The 18,398-nt window shown below is 36.2% G+C and overlaps 1 protein-coding gene across 2 annotated transcripts in view; it reads left to right on the top strand.

Moving 5' to 3' along the window:
• The window catches only part of cers6 (ceramide synthase 6), a 58,569-nt gene that overhangs the window by 22,376 nt on the left and 17,795 nt on the right, over positions 1-18,398 (top strand). For both annotated transcript variants that reach the window (XM_088605401.1, XM_088605402.1), the window contains exons 4-6: positions 883-940; positions 9,594-9,644; positions 10,854-10,946. In XM_088605401.1, the coding sequence (XP_088461527.1) occupies positions 883-940; positions 9,594-9,644; positions 10,854-10,946 (202 nt within the window). The remainder of the gene's footprint in view (positions 1-882; positions 941-9,593; positions 9,645-10,853; positions 10,947-18,398) is intronic.

Raw genomic sequence — 18,398 nt, 5'->3', positions numbered from 1 at the left:
TTATCTACAGGACTCTTCAGTGATGTATGGGGATCTGCACACAAATAAGATATGACCGGGTAATTGTTTACTGAGTTATTACAAGAAATGTGTATCTGAATAGAGAAATAAAATGTTATATACTTGTGCGATAAGGAGATGCTTTTATTTTCTTGTTTAAAGCATTTACTCTTGACCTTTTTTAATTTCTGGCCACACAATCTTCCTTCCAATTTTAGACTGACATTTATGTGTATTGTAACAGTGTGAACTACTATGCAATACTTTCCTATTACATAGTACTCGCATCAGTCTATAATATTTAAATATGATGAATGGTGTTTGTAAAACCCCAAAACAAAAGAATAAAGAGCATGCTTTCCACAGTCGCACTGGAAAAACAATGCTTGTTGGTTTGCTTAAATACCCTTTGACAGTGCTGTAATGGTACTTCATAAATCTTTTCTGTTATTCATTTGACCTATGTTGCATTTTTTATTTTTTAATAAAACTGTTTGCTGATTAATTTTTGAAATAAAAGAAAATACATCATGTAACACAATCTCATTCTGTGAACATAATAAAGAGGTTGCATAAACACTGTGGTCTTTAAACAGAATATTTTCTTGTGTGTTTGCTGCAAACCCAGGGATGACAAAGGCCATGAGTTATCCAGGAATGCTCCAGGAGTGCGTGGAGAGGGATATTGATTATACTGTATAATAATACAGCAAAGCTTTTTTTCTTTATTTATTGGTTCATCACCCAAAAAGAATTTTATCTTTAAAATAATAATAAAATCCTGAATTTCCATATTTTTGCCATTAATTGCACAGTTTAGGAATGTCATTAACACAGCAAATTTGCCTAATTAATGTCTTAATTCTTTTGTTTTTGCCCCAGGTGGAGATTTACATTTTACCTGTACATATTTACGTATGGAGTGAGATTCCTTAAAAAGGTAAGGAAACAAACGCATTATTCCCAAATGAATATTTGGAGGAGATGGAGCTAAGCTGCCAAGCATAATGTGCAAAAGAAGACATTTGTGTTCTTGTTGTGGACTTTAAATGCCTTGTTGTTTCAGAGCAAACTGTCCATATGTTTTGTACACAGCTCAGTCATTTATGTGAAGACTTTCATTTAAATATTATTTATCATGTTTTGATGACTGTGAAGGAAGTAGTGGATTTTTTAAATGTTCAGGGGCCTTACTCACATCCATCCATAATCGGCAAACTGCTTATTACTAGTGAGGGTTACAGCAAATAGAACATATTCTGGTACTACAGGGTGCAAGGCTGTAACCTTACTCTCACATTCCTTTCAGTATTCAAAATATGAATCTATATTGATTTGCATCAGCTTTACCAATTTAAATACATGCTAAACACGTTGCCATCTGATAGTTACAGTAAGTCATTCTGTTCTATGTGGCACTCTTCTTATTATATTTACCTATATAATAAGGATTTAGAATTTCTTATTATGTTTATCAATTTGTAGGGAAGTAAATATTGAATGTTAGGGTAGCAAGCCATCCTATAGTCAAAACTTTTGCTGAATGTAAAAATTCAGGTACAGTAAGGTACTGTACATTGGTGCTACAGTACTTAAGTACAGTACAGTTCAGTACAGTACAGTAGCCTCATCAGGTGGGTCTTCAAGAGGCTTTAGGAGGTGATTAAAGACAAAGCAGTTTTAAAGCTTCAAGGTAACTGGTTCCATCACTTGGGGTGACAGGAAAATCAGACGATACGAGAAGCAGGAGAGTGAACGGTCCACTAAGTAACCAGCAGAAAGCAGAAGATAAGAGGACATCAGGGACTGAATTAAGAAATGAGGGCCTGGAGAGGGCAGAGAGTATAAAGAGAGAACTTTGAGTGGGAGCACAGATTGGTATCTTGAGAGGAGGGTTCAAAGGAAGAGATGTGTGAGAGAAAGGTTGATGCAAGCACACAAAGGGGCTAGACTGCCTCTCCTCTTTTGTAACCTTCCTTATGTTCATGTGAGGCACAGAAAATAACAAGTGAGGTACAGAATTTAAGAGCTGGAGATTGGGTTGGTACTGTAATTCCAGCTAAATAGTTCTGCAACATTTTAGTTCCAGAGAGAACAAGGGTTTGGAATTTATGAGAAGAAAGTTATAGCATTCAAACATTGGTGTAACTAAGTAAAAGGAAAACCTAATTATTGGGATTAATTAGCAGATGGAATTGTCTATATTCCACCTCTGCTTTTAATGACAGAATTGAGTTGATCATTAGGTTAAATAGACTAGTTTAAGACTTTTCAAAGATCTTTAGCTGTTGCTGCCTTATTAAGACCTGGAATATCTTCAGGATTTTAGCTCTCTGAAGTTGAGCACCCGTGCTATAATTATTCAAGTACACTTTAGTAATATTTTATTTTCTTGTTATGTGATATTATGAAGAATAACCAAGACTAACACATGTTTTTTTCTTCATTTTCCGGCTCAAGTATGTTGTTTTTGTTACACTTTAAGAAAAAGCAGAAAAAGAGTAGTTCTTTGTAATGTTGTGGGGAAAAATATGAACTTATCAGTGTCTTGGTTGAGTTGAAACTACAGTATGTGCCACAGTGCATCGTACTGACTGTGTCAGTCATTTAGCAGAACTTGTCAGCATAGTGTATTTGGTCCTCAGGAGTTAAACAGTCATCATAGTTACATACCCTAGCAACCAAGCTGCACAGCCCAAATGTGTCATATCTACTAGAACCCCAGCATGGGAAATTAAATGCTTTTCTTGTTAAATCAGCATGTTAATCATCTGAAAGTCATTTTTATAGATATGTATGATAGAAGGACATCTTGAAAAAAATGTTGGAGATAATTTACTGTAGATTCTGTAAGAGGTAGAAGGAGAGCAAGAGAAAATTGATAGTGCCCTCTACTCAAGATGTGCTTCGCTCAAAATGTTGTCATTACTTATCAGTATAATATTTTGTCATAATGTAGATGATAATTAAAATATTATGAGAAATGTGTCTGAACAGTTTTCAGTTCTTCTCTTATTTGGATAAGTGTACAGAAGCGTCCATCCTCTGGTGTAAAGTAACTGCCTATTTGCAATCCATGGACTTTATTTTCTCAGTTTTTGATCAAATAATCTTCATACAGTAGGTCTAATGTAGTAGAAATGTTTAAACCAATTCAAAAATTGGTTTCAATTTATATTTTTAACTAAGGTATGGGTGGGAAGACAGAAACTCAATTCCCCTTCACCTCTGGTGCTCTAACATGAAATTATCCATTACAAAAAGATAGAAATACCATACTGAGTCCGCCCTCTCATTTTCATTCATCTGCAAGACGAATGAATGTAATTGTAATGAACACCACAAGCAGTTTTTCACCATATCAGCAGCTCGATTATTCCAGTGGAACCAACAGTCCTAGTGGAGAGCCTTGAATATTGAATGTTGCTGATGTACAGTACCTTTTTCTGGTGTTAGATCCATCTCCAGCAGAATTTCTTTTTCTGTGTCTCATATTTCAAACCCCTGGCCTGCAGCAGCCTCCAGGATTGACCCCTAGAGCTTTGACTTATTCCATTATCTCCCCGCTGTCTTCCCCCATTCAACCCCAGCCACACGTTTTCTTTAATCTTCTCCATTCCAATGATATTTGCTGCCATCAAATATTGTTTGTCTGAAGTTGCCAAATTCGCAATAACTTCAATTCCTTCTCTTCCCCTTCCTGCTGATACCTTCACTTCTGTAGCAACTGAGGCAAAGCCACCACCACCCTTCACTGGCCCAGTATGCCTACATTGGTTTCCAATTGATTTCACTGGCCCAGTATGCCTCCATTGGTTTCCAGTTGGTTTCACTGGCCCAGTATGCCTGCATTAATTTTCCAATTGATATTCCTGAATTGCTTCCGTATTACACTGCCACCCTGATCCTGTCTTCACTCTGTAGCTACTGGATGTCCTTTTTTTTCTGCTTGTTTAATTCACTTTCCCTTCCTCTCCTGTCATCTGTAAACATCTTCAATCTGCAGCCTCTGACCCTGAGTCACTGGACTTTTTGATTGCTCCCTTTGCTTCTCCCCCTTTCTCTACATGTCACAGTATCACCATGAGGGCTGCTACTTGCCGAATATTGTAGAAAGAAGCATTTGATAATCGACTTGTCAGGTCCTCAAAACTCTGCTATTCGGAGCATTAACCCCCGTATTCCCAGCTTGTATTTTTCACGTCACTATGCCGCTAAATATATCATCCTCTTCATTAAGATTGCAGGACCTGGCGCAGGGCTTTTTAAAGTTGATGTCTACAATGGTGTCAAAACCACGTTTCTGACTTCCAATTTTCGGTATCTCTTTGGTCTGCGTTTTACTGTGAGGTTCGCTTAATCTTTGGCTGCAGGAGCAGCCCAGTCACTTTCAACACGCTATCGGAAGCCCTCTGATGGAGTCTGATAAATAATTACAGGTTTCCCTTTTTCCTTCGTTGACAATTTCCTTACAATCAATTTTCCCCGTGGTCCCCCTGCAAAAGTCACGTCCACCTTGATATTCATTTCTTCAAACAATGGGTAACCGTGTTGCTAGGGATGGACTTCTGGCCCGTCTACAGCCACAGAAGTTAATGGAATCATTCTGGATTCAGAATTGCTCATTGTACCAAACACTGTGCTTGCTCTGTCGCTGCTCTATTTTTATTAAATGCCCTTCCTGCAATGCTTTGAGAGGCAGATGCTTTTACTGTTTTAAAATATGACCTTAAAACACATCTTTTAATTAAGACTTGTGCTTGATTATGTTACAGTTTGTCTTGTTTTTTATCATTTGTTCAGCATCCAGCAGGTTAAGAAAGCTGTTACTGTATTTAAATTTATATTTGTATTATTGAAATTCAAAATTATTATTATTCCTTATGAACCAGTCCTAAAAAAAAAAACCCAGCTTCTGATCTCTTTCAGTGAGATCTTGTTGTGTCTCATTATTGATTTCTCTTTCCCTTCCATTAGATTTGAACAAAATCTAGATTTGCCACCCCATACTCTTCCGGTCATTTGTTTCAAAAAGGTGCAGCCTCCACAGTGGCCTGTGAAAGCTTTCCTAATTCTCCCCATCAAACCACTCAATGCAGGTCTTTAGAGACATGCCACACCTACTGTACATCAAAACTAATACTGATATCCAGGCATTTCACCAACTTTCTATTTAACCACTTGAAGTGGAACTGCCAAACTATTTAGGTCTTTTGTCTGTGTTGTTTATTTTCTCCTCACGTACAGTAGTTTCCGTCCCACTCTTCTCTGTATCTAATGGTTCTTTGAGACAGTTGTCACAATTTCATTTCTTTTTGTTGTATTTTCTTAATTCTAAATTGTTGCCTTTTGGTTTCACTTGCACTTTTGTAAGTTCTATTTTCCCTGGTCTATGGCCAGATGTTTGCATCTCTTCCGGTTGGGTTAAGCAAAAACTAACATCTCAATAAACATTCTTAACATTCAATTTAGTTAGGTGTTGTGTTAACAGCACTCTGGCCGTTTTCCTCAACCACTGCTGCTCTTTGTTATTCCATATGTATTTCATTATTTTGTGTGATGAAAATATTTTAAACTTTTATAAAAACTCAGACATTTTTTAAACCCTTTACATTTCACCACCATTTAAGACAGATGTTGTGTTAACAAAATACCCAGATTAATGATGTCCAGATGATGAAAAAGAGGACATGTTGCATGTAAAAGATCCTCTCATTTTACAACCTGTATAACAGAAATTCATAAAGCATGGCTGCTTTTATAGAAGCAGTCTAAAATCTGAGTGCCTCTTAACTTTTTTTTCTTGCTAGTGCTTTTAAGTTTCTTATATTTTCTATTTAATAGATTAAAAGAAATTAGTGAGTGAGTTATCAGTTAACAAGTGATTCCCTTTCCTTTTTTTGACAGTGCATGAACATACTGTAGTTTTAAAAACACAATCCCTTTACAGTATTGGTTTGCCTTCTGATAAAGGGTGGATTTGTGCTTTCCTGCAGTATGCAATCAATATATCTTTCTCAAATATCTCTGTCTAGTCTTTAATCAAATAAACTACCATGAACACAAGACAATAATAAATCAAATTAAAGAAAAATACATCTGATTGGCATAATGCATCTGTTGGTTCAGCCAAGTCCAACATAATTTTTTTTTAAGGGTCATAAATATTGGTGTTTGCTAATACAATATTGGATTTACTCAGTACTGTATTTGTGTGACTCAGCTCGTGGGCAGTATCTGCTATTTCCTGCATTTGTTGTTTTTACTTGCTACTACAGAGGTCTAAGAGTAAATCTATTGCAAACCACCTACCCTGCTGTATTATTGGCAATTCACTACATATTTCTAGTAGGACTAGAGCCATGTGTTCGCCTGGGAAGTATAAGTTTTCCTTGAACCAAAATAAACAAAGAACTTCTGTTCACTTGGTTTAATTACAGTTGCAGTTTTGACATCTGTCAAGTGCTGAAGACAATGATGAGTTAAACGTTCTTGGTGTCAGAGAGCTGCTTGCACCATCCGTTCTGAAAAATGAGGAATGGTTATAATGAAGCAGCTCAAACATTTTTAATGGCATGCTCACTTACTTCACCTGTGTCCTTATTAATAAAATTTATTTTTTTCTGTTTCAATTATACAAATTACACTATGATGCCCAGCCTCCAAATAATTTGGCTCACTAGACTCCATTTTTAAAAACTGGTTTTAACCCTGTGAATCTCCAAGATTTTATGTACTGCCGTGTTGGCCTCTGAGGTACAGAAACTGCTTGAAGCAATATACTAACATACTGTATTTTAGGTCCCTCTTGTGGCAAGAACTACAAACTAGGGCTATTTTCTGAAAGGTTTCAAAGTAGTGCTGACGTGTGTGCATGACTTTAGATAAATGTGATTCCAAAGTTCTTGTTGCTGTTAAATATATGATATTTTAATGATGACATCAAGCTGTTGCTCAGCTTCAACATAAACTAAATAATGCTTGGTTAAACACCTGCATTGCAAATTCATATAGTATTAATAGGGGGCATCATGCAAGTCAGGATTTGTAGTGCCATTTTTCAAACTGAAAACTCTTTTTATGCATCTTTTGCACAGTATCTATGAAACTTTACACAGCCACAATAGAATGTACAGTATATACTATTACTACAGATCTAAGCTGAGATAATACACTATATAATAAAGAGGCCTTATGTATAAGTGGCCATTGTAAAGTTTTTTGTTTAAGAATTTTTTTTTATCTAAAATATTAAACACATTCTATATTTTTTAAATAATCCATTTAATATATTATCATGATTTCTGCTTTTTCTTTTTCCTGTACCTTTTGTGTCCAAACCTAAAACCATCGTGTGCATCTAGTCCATTGTAAAGTATGAATTGTTGTAAATTACCTATATTTAAACATTTTTAAGGGTGCACAGTGAGGTTACACTATATTTCTTGAAACTTTTTATGACACCATGATCTTGAAATTCATTTATGAATTTTACTTTTATTTCTTTAGTTCTAATTCCAAATATGTGAACTATTTGGAATTATAACCAAAAGATATACACTAATATGCTATAAACTAGTTTGAATTTTAATGCTGGTTCTATGGTTATACTATGTAATGCCTTTTATAATGTAAAGTACTTGAAATTTGTTTTAAAAATCTGATATTGCAACATATTACTTACTGTAGGTTTGGGATCTGACTGTCTTTGTAAGAATGTCTGAATTTGTAAATTTGTAAGAATTTTAATTCTTCATTATAGTGTTCTATAAGTGTTTGAGTATTTGAAATATTTGAGCTGTCTATATTACATTTAAATTTAGTTGCAAAATTCAGTTTTATTCTATATTCTACTTATGCTATGTTGTGTGCCAAGTAGCTACATTTTTGGCTTCTTAGATGTAGCTGCACTGATAGACCATTCATAAATAATTAAACATTTGTGGGTTTTGCGTTTATTTTTTTAAATGTCAAGAACCGAGATATGAAGATAATCTATGGGCATATCTCTTGTTTTAAAAGCTGCATTTGCACTGATTATGGGATATATTTTGAAATTTGATTTTTAATTCCTGCATGTATAGTGATGGTTCACCAGTAAAATATAAACACAACAACTTAGATATGGTCTAAACATTTTGGTTATAACACCAAAATATATACTGTACACTGTATACCAAAATATAACACCTATATAGTAAAATCATCATCAAAATATTTATTTTATAGAGGTGGGATCCAGTTAAATGTTTCTATACCAATCCATTCTGAAAGCAAAAAAAATAGTTTTTATGTTTTATTTTGTTTTTAAAGTGTGCAAGTGCTGTACTTGTAAGGCAGCTGCTACTTGAACTTAGAGTTGCCATGGGTGTTTGTTGTCTTTCAAGGATCTTTAACATTGATTCTCGATTTGTTGTTAAGCAACGGGCTGTTAAAACGAAACTGGTGATTTGGTTATCAACAGCTCAAGCCACTCAAGAAAAAAAGGTTTAAAAATAATTATATTTTCCTTATTGATTTAAATTTCAATTAATTTCTTTATCACCAGACAAGGTACACAGCCAAGAATTCACTGCATATATACTGAGTGTACATTTAACAGTCATTTTATTTCTTTTGTTTGGCTTGTGTTTAAGCCAAAGAATCCTTTTATGAACATCTGACAGAATGAAAGCAGTGCCCATCAGCTCACACTAGTAAAAGCAGAAGCTCTTTCAACAAGCTTTTAAAAGTAGCAGCCTGGTCAGTATTTTGACCTTTCCTTACAACACCCTTTAACAGCTATGGTGTTCAAAACAGAATCTGCTTTCTCAATCTGAAACATTTGACATTATCCCCATAATGGTCAAGTCAGAATTCATATTACTAAACAACTTGAAAAGGGTGAAGCATTTTAAACTCCAGTCATGTGGCATTAAATGCTTGAAGACTTGAAAATATATTTTATATGTTTGCTAAATGAATTCCCTTGTAAACTGAGAAACTAATCTGACCACATTTTTCGTTTGTTTATCGTGCAGCTTTGTTCTATATAATGATGAGCTCCTAACGCTCAATCTGTGTCCATGGATACACAAACTAACTTGTCGCTCACAGATCTTCAGTAATTTTAAAACCATTATTTTCTACTAAAAAAACAAGAAGGTAGCATAAATGTGAAGGTCTGTACACATATAATACACATACAGTATAACTAATTTAGAATAGTTAATAAACACTGTTAATTTATACTGTATACACAATTTTCTTGTTTAATATTAAAGAAAAAGGATTGTTAAATTTGTAGTATTGGGCCTGAAATGAACTCCTTGTCCTTACAGGCATTGTGAAAAATTGCATTCAAATTACTTTTAATTAGATAGAATGTGGATTATTAAAAAGGAAATTACCTTTATGTTTCTGTTTTTTTTATTTCTTTCTTAAATCTACAACTTTTATGAAGACTAGAGGACTGAAAATAAATAGATGATTAACATTCTTTAAGGAATGAATTTGAATGACATAAAGTTTAAATAAATCACTTTTGCTCCCCATAAAGTTTGTACGAATCATTTGTCAAACATTCTGACATTTTTTTTTTGTTTCTTATAAAGACGTCCTGGCTTTGGAACACCAGAGAATCTTGGTACAACTACCCTTATCAGGTAATTATCAGATTATTTCTGCAAATATTGATCCAAATTATGGCATCATCAGCGAATCATCATATGCTCTAATTAGAGTTTAAGAAACTGTTATGAGTAACTTCCTGTTATGTATTATGATTTTATGACATTTCGAATCACTCACAAAAAGATAGTAAATGTATCCATCCTCTGGTGGCTGAAAAATAAGAACTGATATCCTATGATATTTCATTCTGTTTCAAAAAACAAAGATTCCTGTCATGAGATTCTGAGACCCCTGTCTAAGAGTCTGGAACAGTCTGTACAATATCCAATTTTGTACAGTACAGACACTTAACTATGTGCTTCTCACAACTGCTTTGGAATTCACAAGAAGATTGCATTGTTAAGACCTGTAAGTTCCCACACAAGCCTGTGTATAAGTACATACAGACATTTACAAAAGAGTTCATTAGCTTCTATTTCACCTGATGTTGTTCATTTTCCCAGTTAATTTAAGGAATGATATCACAATCCTAGCCAGCAACTGAAGGGTTCAGTTGCACAAGGGATTATAGCCGTAGAGTTTTCAGTTTGGCAGCACTCAGCAGCTAGTACTGTAAGTTCTTTGCACAGGGCACAGCCCACACGCAAGCACACCAACTCAAAAGAGGAGAATTCCCTGGTTCCACCTGCTTCCCTATAAACATCCTACTCACACGTACCACACACTCGCCTACAAAATGACCATAAACAGACTGGGAGTCAAAGACAACACAAGGGCAACACTGTAGGACAGCTTTGAAAGCAGAAAAAATTCAACAGCAGCTAATTAGCTACTTTTAAGCCCTAGGGTTGAGGTGTCCAGAAAAATACCCTTCCCAGTATCCTCAGCAGCTGCCGAGCATAGTTCCTGGGTCCACTGTTGTAGCTCTGACAGAACAGTACCAGAGTAGGGTGTAAATGCTCCTACTCATTGAACGAGCACACTCAGTGAGGCAAAAACTATAACACCAATGGTGTTTTAATAATAGTCTGATCGTTGTGTAACAAACTTTCATGTATCTTTCAATTACAGTTATTTTCATTTCTTTGCATTAGCTCAGGACTTCCAGTCCTTGTCCTTGTAACCCCTGGGAATTATTTTCATCCCAGTTAGACACAGAGGTTTAATTGCTTTCTCCAGTATATTTTTTTGTTTAAATGTTGTGGGTCATTCCTAACAGTTCTTGTTTTCTTTATTCACAGCCTCTCACAGCTGACCTTCACTACTACTACATAGTGGAGCTGTCTTTCTATTTGTCATTATTGTTTTCCCAGTTTACGGATATTAGAAGGAAGGTAAGACGCCTATTGATTACAGTACCATGAATGCCAATTATTCAACTTGATTTGTAAATCCCTGAGTGAGCAGTGTTTAATTTTGAATTAATCGTTCATTTTCAGAATATCCAGCAGAGATGCAGGAAGTGACAGTCTGTTGCACATAGGTATTTTAAATTATTACAATTTAACGACAGCCAGATAAAAAAATAAAGCATTTCTTTTTCATCACCCCTTCCATTGAAAAAGTCCCAAAGCACTTCACAGAATACACAAGAGAAAGAGAGCATAAAAAGCATTACAACAGAGAATAGGAATACCAGTGGATGGATTCCATTTAAACATTAAATAAGCCATTGTATAAAAATGCCTTGATGTGTTTTAACAATGTATACCAGAATATCTTTTCCGAGGGCCAGAGTAAGATACTGTACTGTATATACAATGGCACTTTTCATGGTTGCATGCAATAAAAATATTCCAGATGCAACTTCTCTGATTTGCTTGTCCTAAGTTCAGCCTATTCATTGCTGTTTGCATACAGTACTTGCTCGTCTGGTACTAAGGACCTACTTTATCCATCATTGAATTGCAGCTCCCGCTATCATGATGCATAGCAGCCATTAAGTGTCAGCAGCCCAAGTACACAACATACCTGATGGATAGGTTGGAAACTACTAGACCAATCGAATTAAAGGGAAATTCTAGGGAGGACAGATTTTACCAGCCTAGGGTGGAATTTCACAAAGGACACCATGGTTAACATCTCTACTCTCATGAAAAGTGCTGTGGGATCTTTAATAGCCGAGTAATCAAAGTCTTAGTTTCACATATTGTCTAAAGGATTGCACTTCCTACAGCTCAGTTATCCTGTTACTGTAGCAACGGTTTGATAATTCTGACCTAGAGGACAAAGCGCCACATACTGATCCCCCAATGTTGGGTGCAGCAAAACCTAATTTTCTCTGGAAGTGCGAGTACTGACCTGCCCCAACCTTGCCCTGCTTCTGAAATGTGACAGGATTGTGTCTGAAGGTAATAATCCTGCTTCCTACGAAGTTGTAGCACTGCCCTATCTTAGTCTTGGTCCTGCAACTTTACAACACAGGACTCATCTCTGCCACCTTTTCCACCTTTAAAGCATTATGAGTGTTTTGATTCTTTAATAAACCTAGGAAGGGATTTCCATACACATTGAGCCATAGTATTTAAACTTGCCCTTCCATGAGGTTTAACTTTGCCATGGGTACATACAGAAGGCCATTTTTGGTAGAGCACAGGTTATGATTTCTGGAAAGTAAGCAGTGTGATCTTGTAGCATATTCAAAAATTAACTGATAACCAATGAAGAGATGCTAAAATTAGTTCAGTGGTTGTGCCTTTTTCAAAAAGTTAAAACCCCTGAAGCACTATGTTAAATATATTTCCTCCTTTTGTGTAGAAACAGCAGCAAACAGAGTATTATAGTAATCCTTAATGAAATGAAAGCATCTACCGGTTTCTCCACATCAAGCATAGACAAAAAGGTGTGAAGCAAGCAGAGCTTTGCAAATGATTAAATAACACTACAGATTTTCCTCGAAGGAAAATTGGAGTCAGATCCAATCCCTTGGTTTGTAACGTCAGAAGTTGAAAACAGTCTCAGAACTATAACTAGTCTGAACTTGCTGTCTGTGCTGAACTGATTCATAGACCCAATAATATCACTTCAGCTAAAATTTAATTGCAAAACTATTTACTGTGTTCTGGTTTGAAAGTTCACTAGACAGATATTAATAACAGAAATAATTAAAGAAACATCAGGTTCACTGTTTAGATAGATTTGCATTGTCATCAATGTAGATGTGAAGTACATGCTATTACTGTTAATTATTTTACCCAGTAGTTTGGGGGTATTGAATAGGACAGTACTCCAGAAGAGATCCCTGAGGTTCACCTCAGTAAGAGTGCTAAACAGTAACAACATTCATGACCACTAAAACTAAAAGAATCTGTTTCTCCTGACAATAAAGAAAAAAATCAGAAACAGGATGGATTACAGCATTACTTATATTTATATATATATATCTTATAATTATATCTTGGATGGGCTTTGCAGATATTATTGATAATGTCTATATAAGCATTGCATTAAAATGTCAATGTTGAACAACCTATATCAGGAATAGGCCTCCTGCCTCATTTTTGCATTGGCATATAGTCTTTTGGGTGACACAGTTGTTTGCATGAGTCCTCAGTCTCATAGTTCATTACTTAAAGTACAATACTTATCTTTTTATAAAAAGAGCCTTTATGTGTCTGAAATAATACATCAATGAAATAAAGTGATTTTCAAAATTCATCCATTTTATGGATGGAGCCTGCCTATTCCTTCACACATGTCAAATTATCATATGATCATATCATGATATAAGTTCCAGACAGGGAAGACAAATTACCGTACCTTCAGCACGTGCTTCCCTATAAGTGGACATGCATATGAACACCTGTTGTATATACCAAAGAGACAGTTCCTTTTCACATTTCTTTACAGTACCTCAATCTTTGCTATCAATTAACTTTTCTGATTGCCCTCATAATGATGTAGTTCTGACAGCATTAGAGGGTTGTTCCTAATATTTTGACCTTTTAGTATATATCTGCAATTTGTGTGCTGTGTGTACTGCAGTAATATAGAATCTCTGATTCCAAGAGATTACATTATGATAAGTACATACTGTATTTCTTCTGAACAGCCTTGAAGGACAGAATAATAGGGGCAGGCCTTTTCTCAGTACTCTTAATCATGTCGAAATGTCACTCATTTGCTTTTATTCCATGGGAAATTATTTTGCAGGAATTCTGTGCCATAGTAATTCCATGCGGAAAACCCAAATCAGATAAGCAGTTAAATTTGCACAACAGTCTTACTCTGTGAGCATCTGCTCATCTGTAATCCTCAGACCTTCAAAGCCTGAGTCCTGAGAGTAGACATATGGCCATCTAGGCCTCTGTGCAGTTCCTGAGAAAGATAATGGAATAAATCAAAATCCCCAAGTGAATATTTTCTTTAAATATCCTGTTCATGCTTTTGAATAAATTATTTTCAGATTTTTATGTGTCTTTAATGTTGCATATTATAACAATTATTCCTTAGCATGCTTGACTGTTCTGCACAGTGTTAATACCCAACATAAGATTTTTTTCTTAAATAGCATTAATGGCACATAATGAGTTCAAATCAGAACAATGAAGAAAATAAATACGGATTGCCTTCAATCCATACTATGGCATTTAAATTACATTACATCTCAGAAAAGAAGAATGTTGATTGTGTTCAGCATCCATACTATCTAGTCATGATCCTTAAAAAAATACATGATTGGTTGGCCACACTTTAAATAAGGTGGCTCGTGGGGCCTGAGCTCATGAAAACTTGCAATGAACTAAAGGCTGCAGGGTACGGAGTCTTCATTCACCAAAACCCACTCTGGAGACCAAAACTGCTCTTCAAAACCCCACTACCAACTAACACCATGCACACTTCTTATATTCTATGCAAAGCCATGTGAGAATTTGGTTTCTGACCCCACACCAGTTATATAACAATTAATTATTTCCTTAAAGACCTCTAGGGGAAGGTCAGCTGTAACTTCAGCAGGCCTGCCAGAATGTTTTAAACAAACGTCCGAGAGGAGGTCAACACCTAGTCTTGCCCACTTCTACCTCCCTACGTATAAATATTGTGCTTCTTGCTCACTCCCTTGCACTTTTCATTTCACCTTCTCTCTCTCCATCCCATTTCTGCCTCTGCAGCATTAAACAGAGCTGAGGTTTATTAAAGAAAGGGGGTTGTGACAGCCCTGTTCTCATGGACAGGTTTTTGTTCTCCTCAGCCAGGTGAGTTGCCCCAGTAAACCTCATGATTTGAATTACACCTCTTCTCTCTACTCTCTACTCTCTCTCTCTCTCTCTCTGCTTCTAAAACCATACAGCCGTGGGTGCTATCTTTTCAAAATTACTGCGAGTGCTCATCATAAAATGTATTCATATTAAAGGGGAACAGCAGTTCCACTTTTTCAGACGATTATTAAATGTTGGTTATAAATTAAATCTATTGATGGTATTGCAAAATTCTACAAATATTGAATTAAGTGTAAACTCTTGTGCTTTGTAAAAGTACTGTATGGTTGCCTATTGTTGCAGGCAGACAGAAACCGCTTGTCTGAGTGAGAGTTCAATTGTGACGTGAAAACAGCCCTTCCTGCTCACTAGTTGCTGTAATCAAATGAGAAACATGGTCTCCTAACAACATTAATCGTTATGAGTGAATTCTAGTTGGTTGGCAGATTGCTCTTTTTTTGCAATACTTAAAAGTATGTCGCCTTGTATGTGTCGGTTTCATAGAAATATATACTATTAATAGTGTAGCAAAGTTTGCTTGGTCTAAAGCATGTTTACAATGTAATAGGGCCACTTTGGCATCATTGCAAGTTTTGTTGCCTCCTTCTGATCACAGACAACAATGGTAATATGGCGCTACACATACTCCATCTCTTTTGTGATGTAAACTGGAGGTTGTACACATTACTGTGTATTTGGTAGTTTCATTGAGGTTTGAAATGCACTTATTATTGCCGATCATTTTCCAACCGCAAAATGTAAAAGTAACCCCACAGTTCCTTTTAACAAAGCATTAACTTAATTAATAGTAAGAGACTGTAAAGCAGGTGGCATTGTGGCACAATGGTTAGCGTTGCTGTCGTACTGGGTCCTGGGTTCAGTTCCAGACTTGGAATGCAATCTGCGTTGAGTTTGTACTCTATGTTTCCCCCATGTTCGAGTGGGAAAAATGAGTGTGTGTGTGTTTGTATGTGTTATAGACTGGTATCCCATCCAAGTTGTACCCTGCCTTGTGCCCAGTGCTTGCCAAGATAGGCTCTGGCTCCCCAGTGATCCAAATTTGAAGTAACAGTTAGAAAATGGATGTATTTTACCATTAATCTTACCATTAATAAGACATTGTCATTGAGCAGAACTTGTTTATTGCATTGTACTCCTGCTAATGTTATTTACTGTGTCTTGATGTCCAGTAAAACGGAACCTCCTTAAATATGAGAAACCAAAAAGCATTTTGTTTTTCTCAGCAGAACCATTGCACCCGTGTTCTGTACTGTATATTCATTATTTTGTTAAACGTTTTGCAAACACAGTAATGCTTGCTGATTGCACGTTTATTAAATACGTTCCCACATAAATGCAGATTACGCTTTAAGTCTTTTAAACGCCAGATCAACTCAGTAATAATTAACAGTCAGATATGTTAACTATGGAGGCTGGGATATGACATCATAGTTATTTAGCATTGTGAATGTGCAATCCTGTAAATCTCTCAAACGTGAAGAAGATGAAAATGCATTCACCCCTGCTTTAACTATAATATGATCTAAAATATCAGTGAGGCATACGCAACACAGCATCAACGCAGATGACACCTGACCGCATACAGTTCAACGTATTACGAATAAAAATAATAAACACACCACTGGTCGATTGTGCTTTATTTGAATGAACCTTTTTTTTCTGAGTAGTAGAAATACAAGGCATTTTCATGTGTCTTCACAGAAAGTATGTCCTGAAATACTTGTTCTCAAGAAGCTGACTGCATCCTTTTCAAGGACATTTCTTCTTTGACAACAGACATTGCATTGGATAATCTAACTGGCTGGTGCATTTTTAAAGCTTTTACTTGCAGAAAGCAATTATAAAAAAAAATTAACTGATAATATCTAAGGTGATGTGATGTTTGTCATCTTCTGGGCTATACTGTATACACTGCACAGTCGGCATATGGCAAATTATTAACTCCAGGAGCACTTACCTAAAAGGATTATGTTACACTTAAGGAGCAGAGGCCAATATGAAACGTGTGTATCATAGTTGGTTTTATTTGCTGTTTTGTAGAGTTAAATACTACGGTATCTGTGCATGTTCCCATGTTCACCAGTTCCTTGTTTGCATTCTTCCATGTCTGTCTTTCTTTGTAACTCCAACCCTGAGCACGACTGCCCCCAGATTGCCACAGTTTATGATGCACTCGCTTTTCATCTCTTTGTTGACTGTTTGCATGTTGTCTGTTTTCTTCTTTCAGTTTTTTCATGCACAAAACAACGCACTGAGGAGGTCCTGTGCACTCCCCTGCCAAATCCAGTATGTTCCCTGCACTCTTTCCATGCTTCTATTCTGCATTTCACACCTCTGCTCTCAGTCCTCATGCCCAGCTTACTCTTTTACTGCTCCTCTCTACTTAAGAACAATTGCATATCTCTGTGAGAGGATGGGCTGTTATTCACGTATGGTATAATCTGAATAATGTTGGTACTGCTAATTTTTGACCAAGACTGTTTCTGAAACAGATACATTTAGAGTGATATGCAAAGAGATTAAGACATCAGATCACCTGAATTGAGTTGGTATTTAACCGTGCCTTGTATTACAGTCCAGCTGGCTGTTTTGAATATTTCCTAAATATTGGCTCTAGTGAATACGATTTTTTTAATCAGCCAGTCGTCCCCCTACTCCACCTTTAGCATTGTGCATGTTAAATATAATTATTTAATTATACAGACAAGAATGATGAGCATGCTGCAAATTCACTCTTGGTCAAGGCCATAATGAGTCCTATTTTGATCACTGCAGAGTTTTTATGAAAATCTTAATCGTGAAATGAACCTGCAGTCCAAAAACACCCATCCTCTGTGTTTCCAGTAATCAAAATAAGAGACAGTTGTCATTTTACACACCAGTGGAATACACAAATAGTCGAAAGGGGCTTTATTTGATTGTTTGCATATGGCACTGCATGCTGTTGTGTCATGCTTTATTCTTCCTCCAATAATGGGGTCAGGGGTTCAGTTCTAAAGTGCTTGTGCTCCCAGTGGGTCTTCTCTGAGTGCTCTGGTCCCTTTTTACTTTCCAGAGCCAAGTCTCTAGTTTGTCCCACAGTGTCCAGTGTGTAGTGTTGCCTTGGTGCCTATGGGTTCAAGGACAGGCTGTGGGTTGCCATGACCCTTACTAGGAATAAGGTGTTTTTAATCAAAATAAAGCATTATTTAACTTGGAAGCAGGTTTTGTACCCTGTAGTCCTGACATTACAGGTTTGCCCAGCTGTCAGCAACAATAATTGACCATTAGGGTAAAATATTATTACTTTTCATACAATAACATCCTTGCAATGGTATTACCACTTGGTAGCCTGATCACATGAGATCTGCTGCTGCAAGTGGTGTTGGTGGTCTAATAGGTGGCACTTTCCCATCTGGACCAACATTTCTGGATTCATGTCACAGTACCTAAGTAAATAAGGGATACCGTGCTTTGAAATGTGCCATCCTTCAGATAAGACATAAGACATAAGGCGACTTTGATATGAAAGGCTCCATGACACATTTTCAAAAACTAGGGGTGTTATTCTTGTTTTCCTGACTAAAT

Source organism: Lepisosteus platostomus, chromosome 14 (assembly GCF_059453375.1).
Source record: "Lepisosteus platostomus isolate fLepPlt1 chromosome 14, fLepPlt1.hap1, whole genome shotgun sequence".
NCBI lineage: Eukaryota > Metazoa > Chordata > Actinopteri > Semionotiformes > Lepisosteidae > Lepisosteus > Lepisosteus platostomus.
This window is presented reverse-complemented; position numbering and strand designations above follow the sequence as displayed.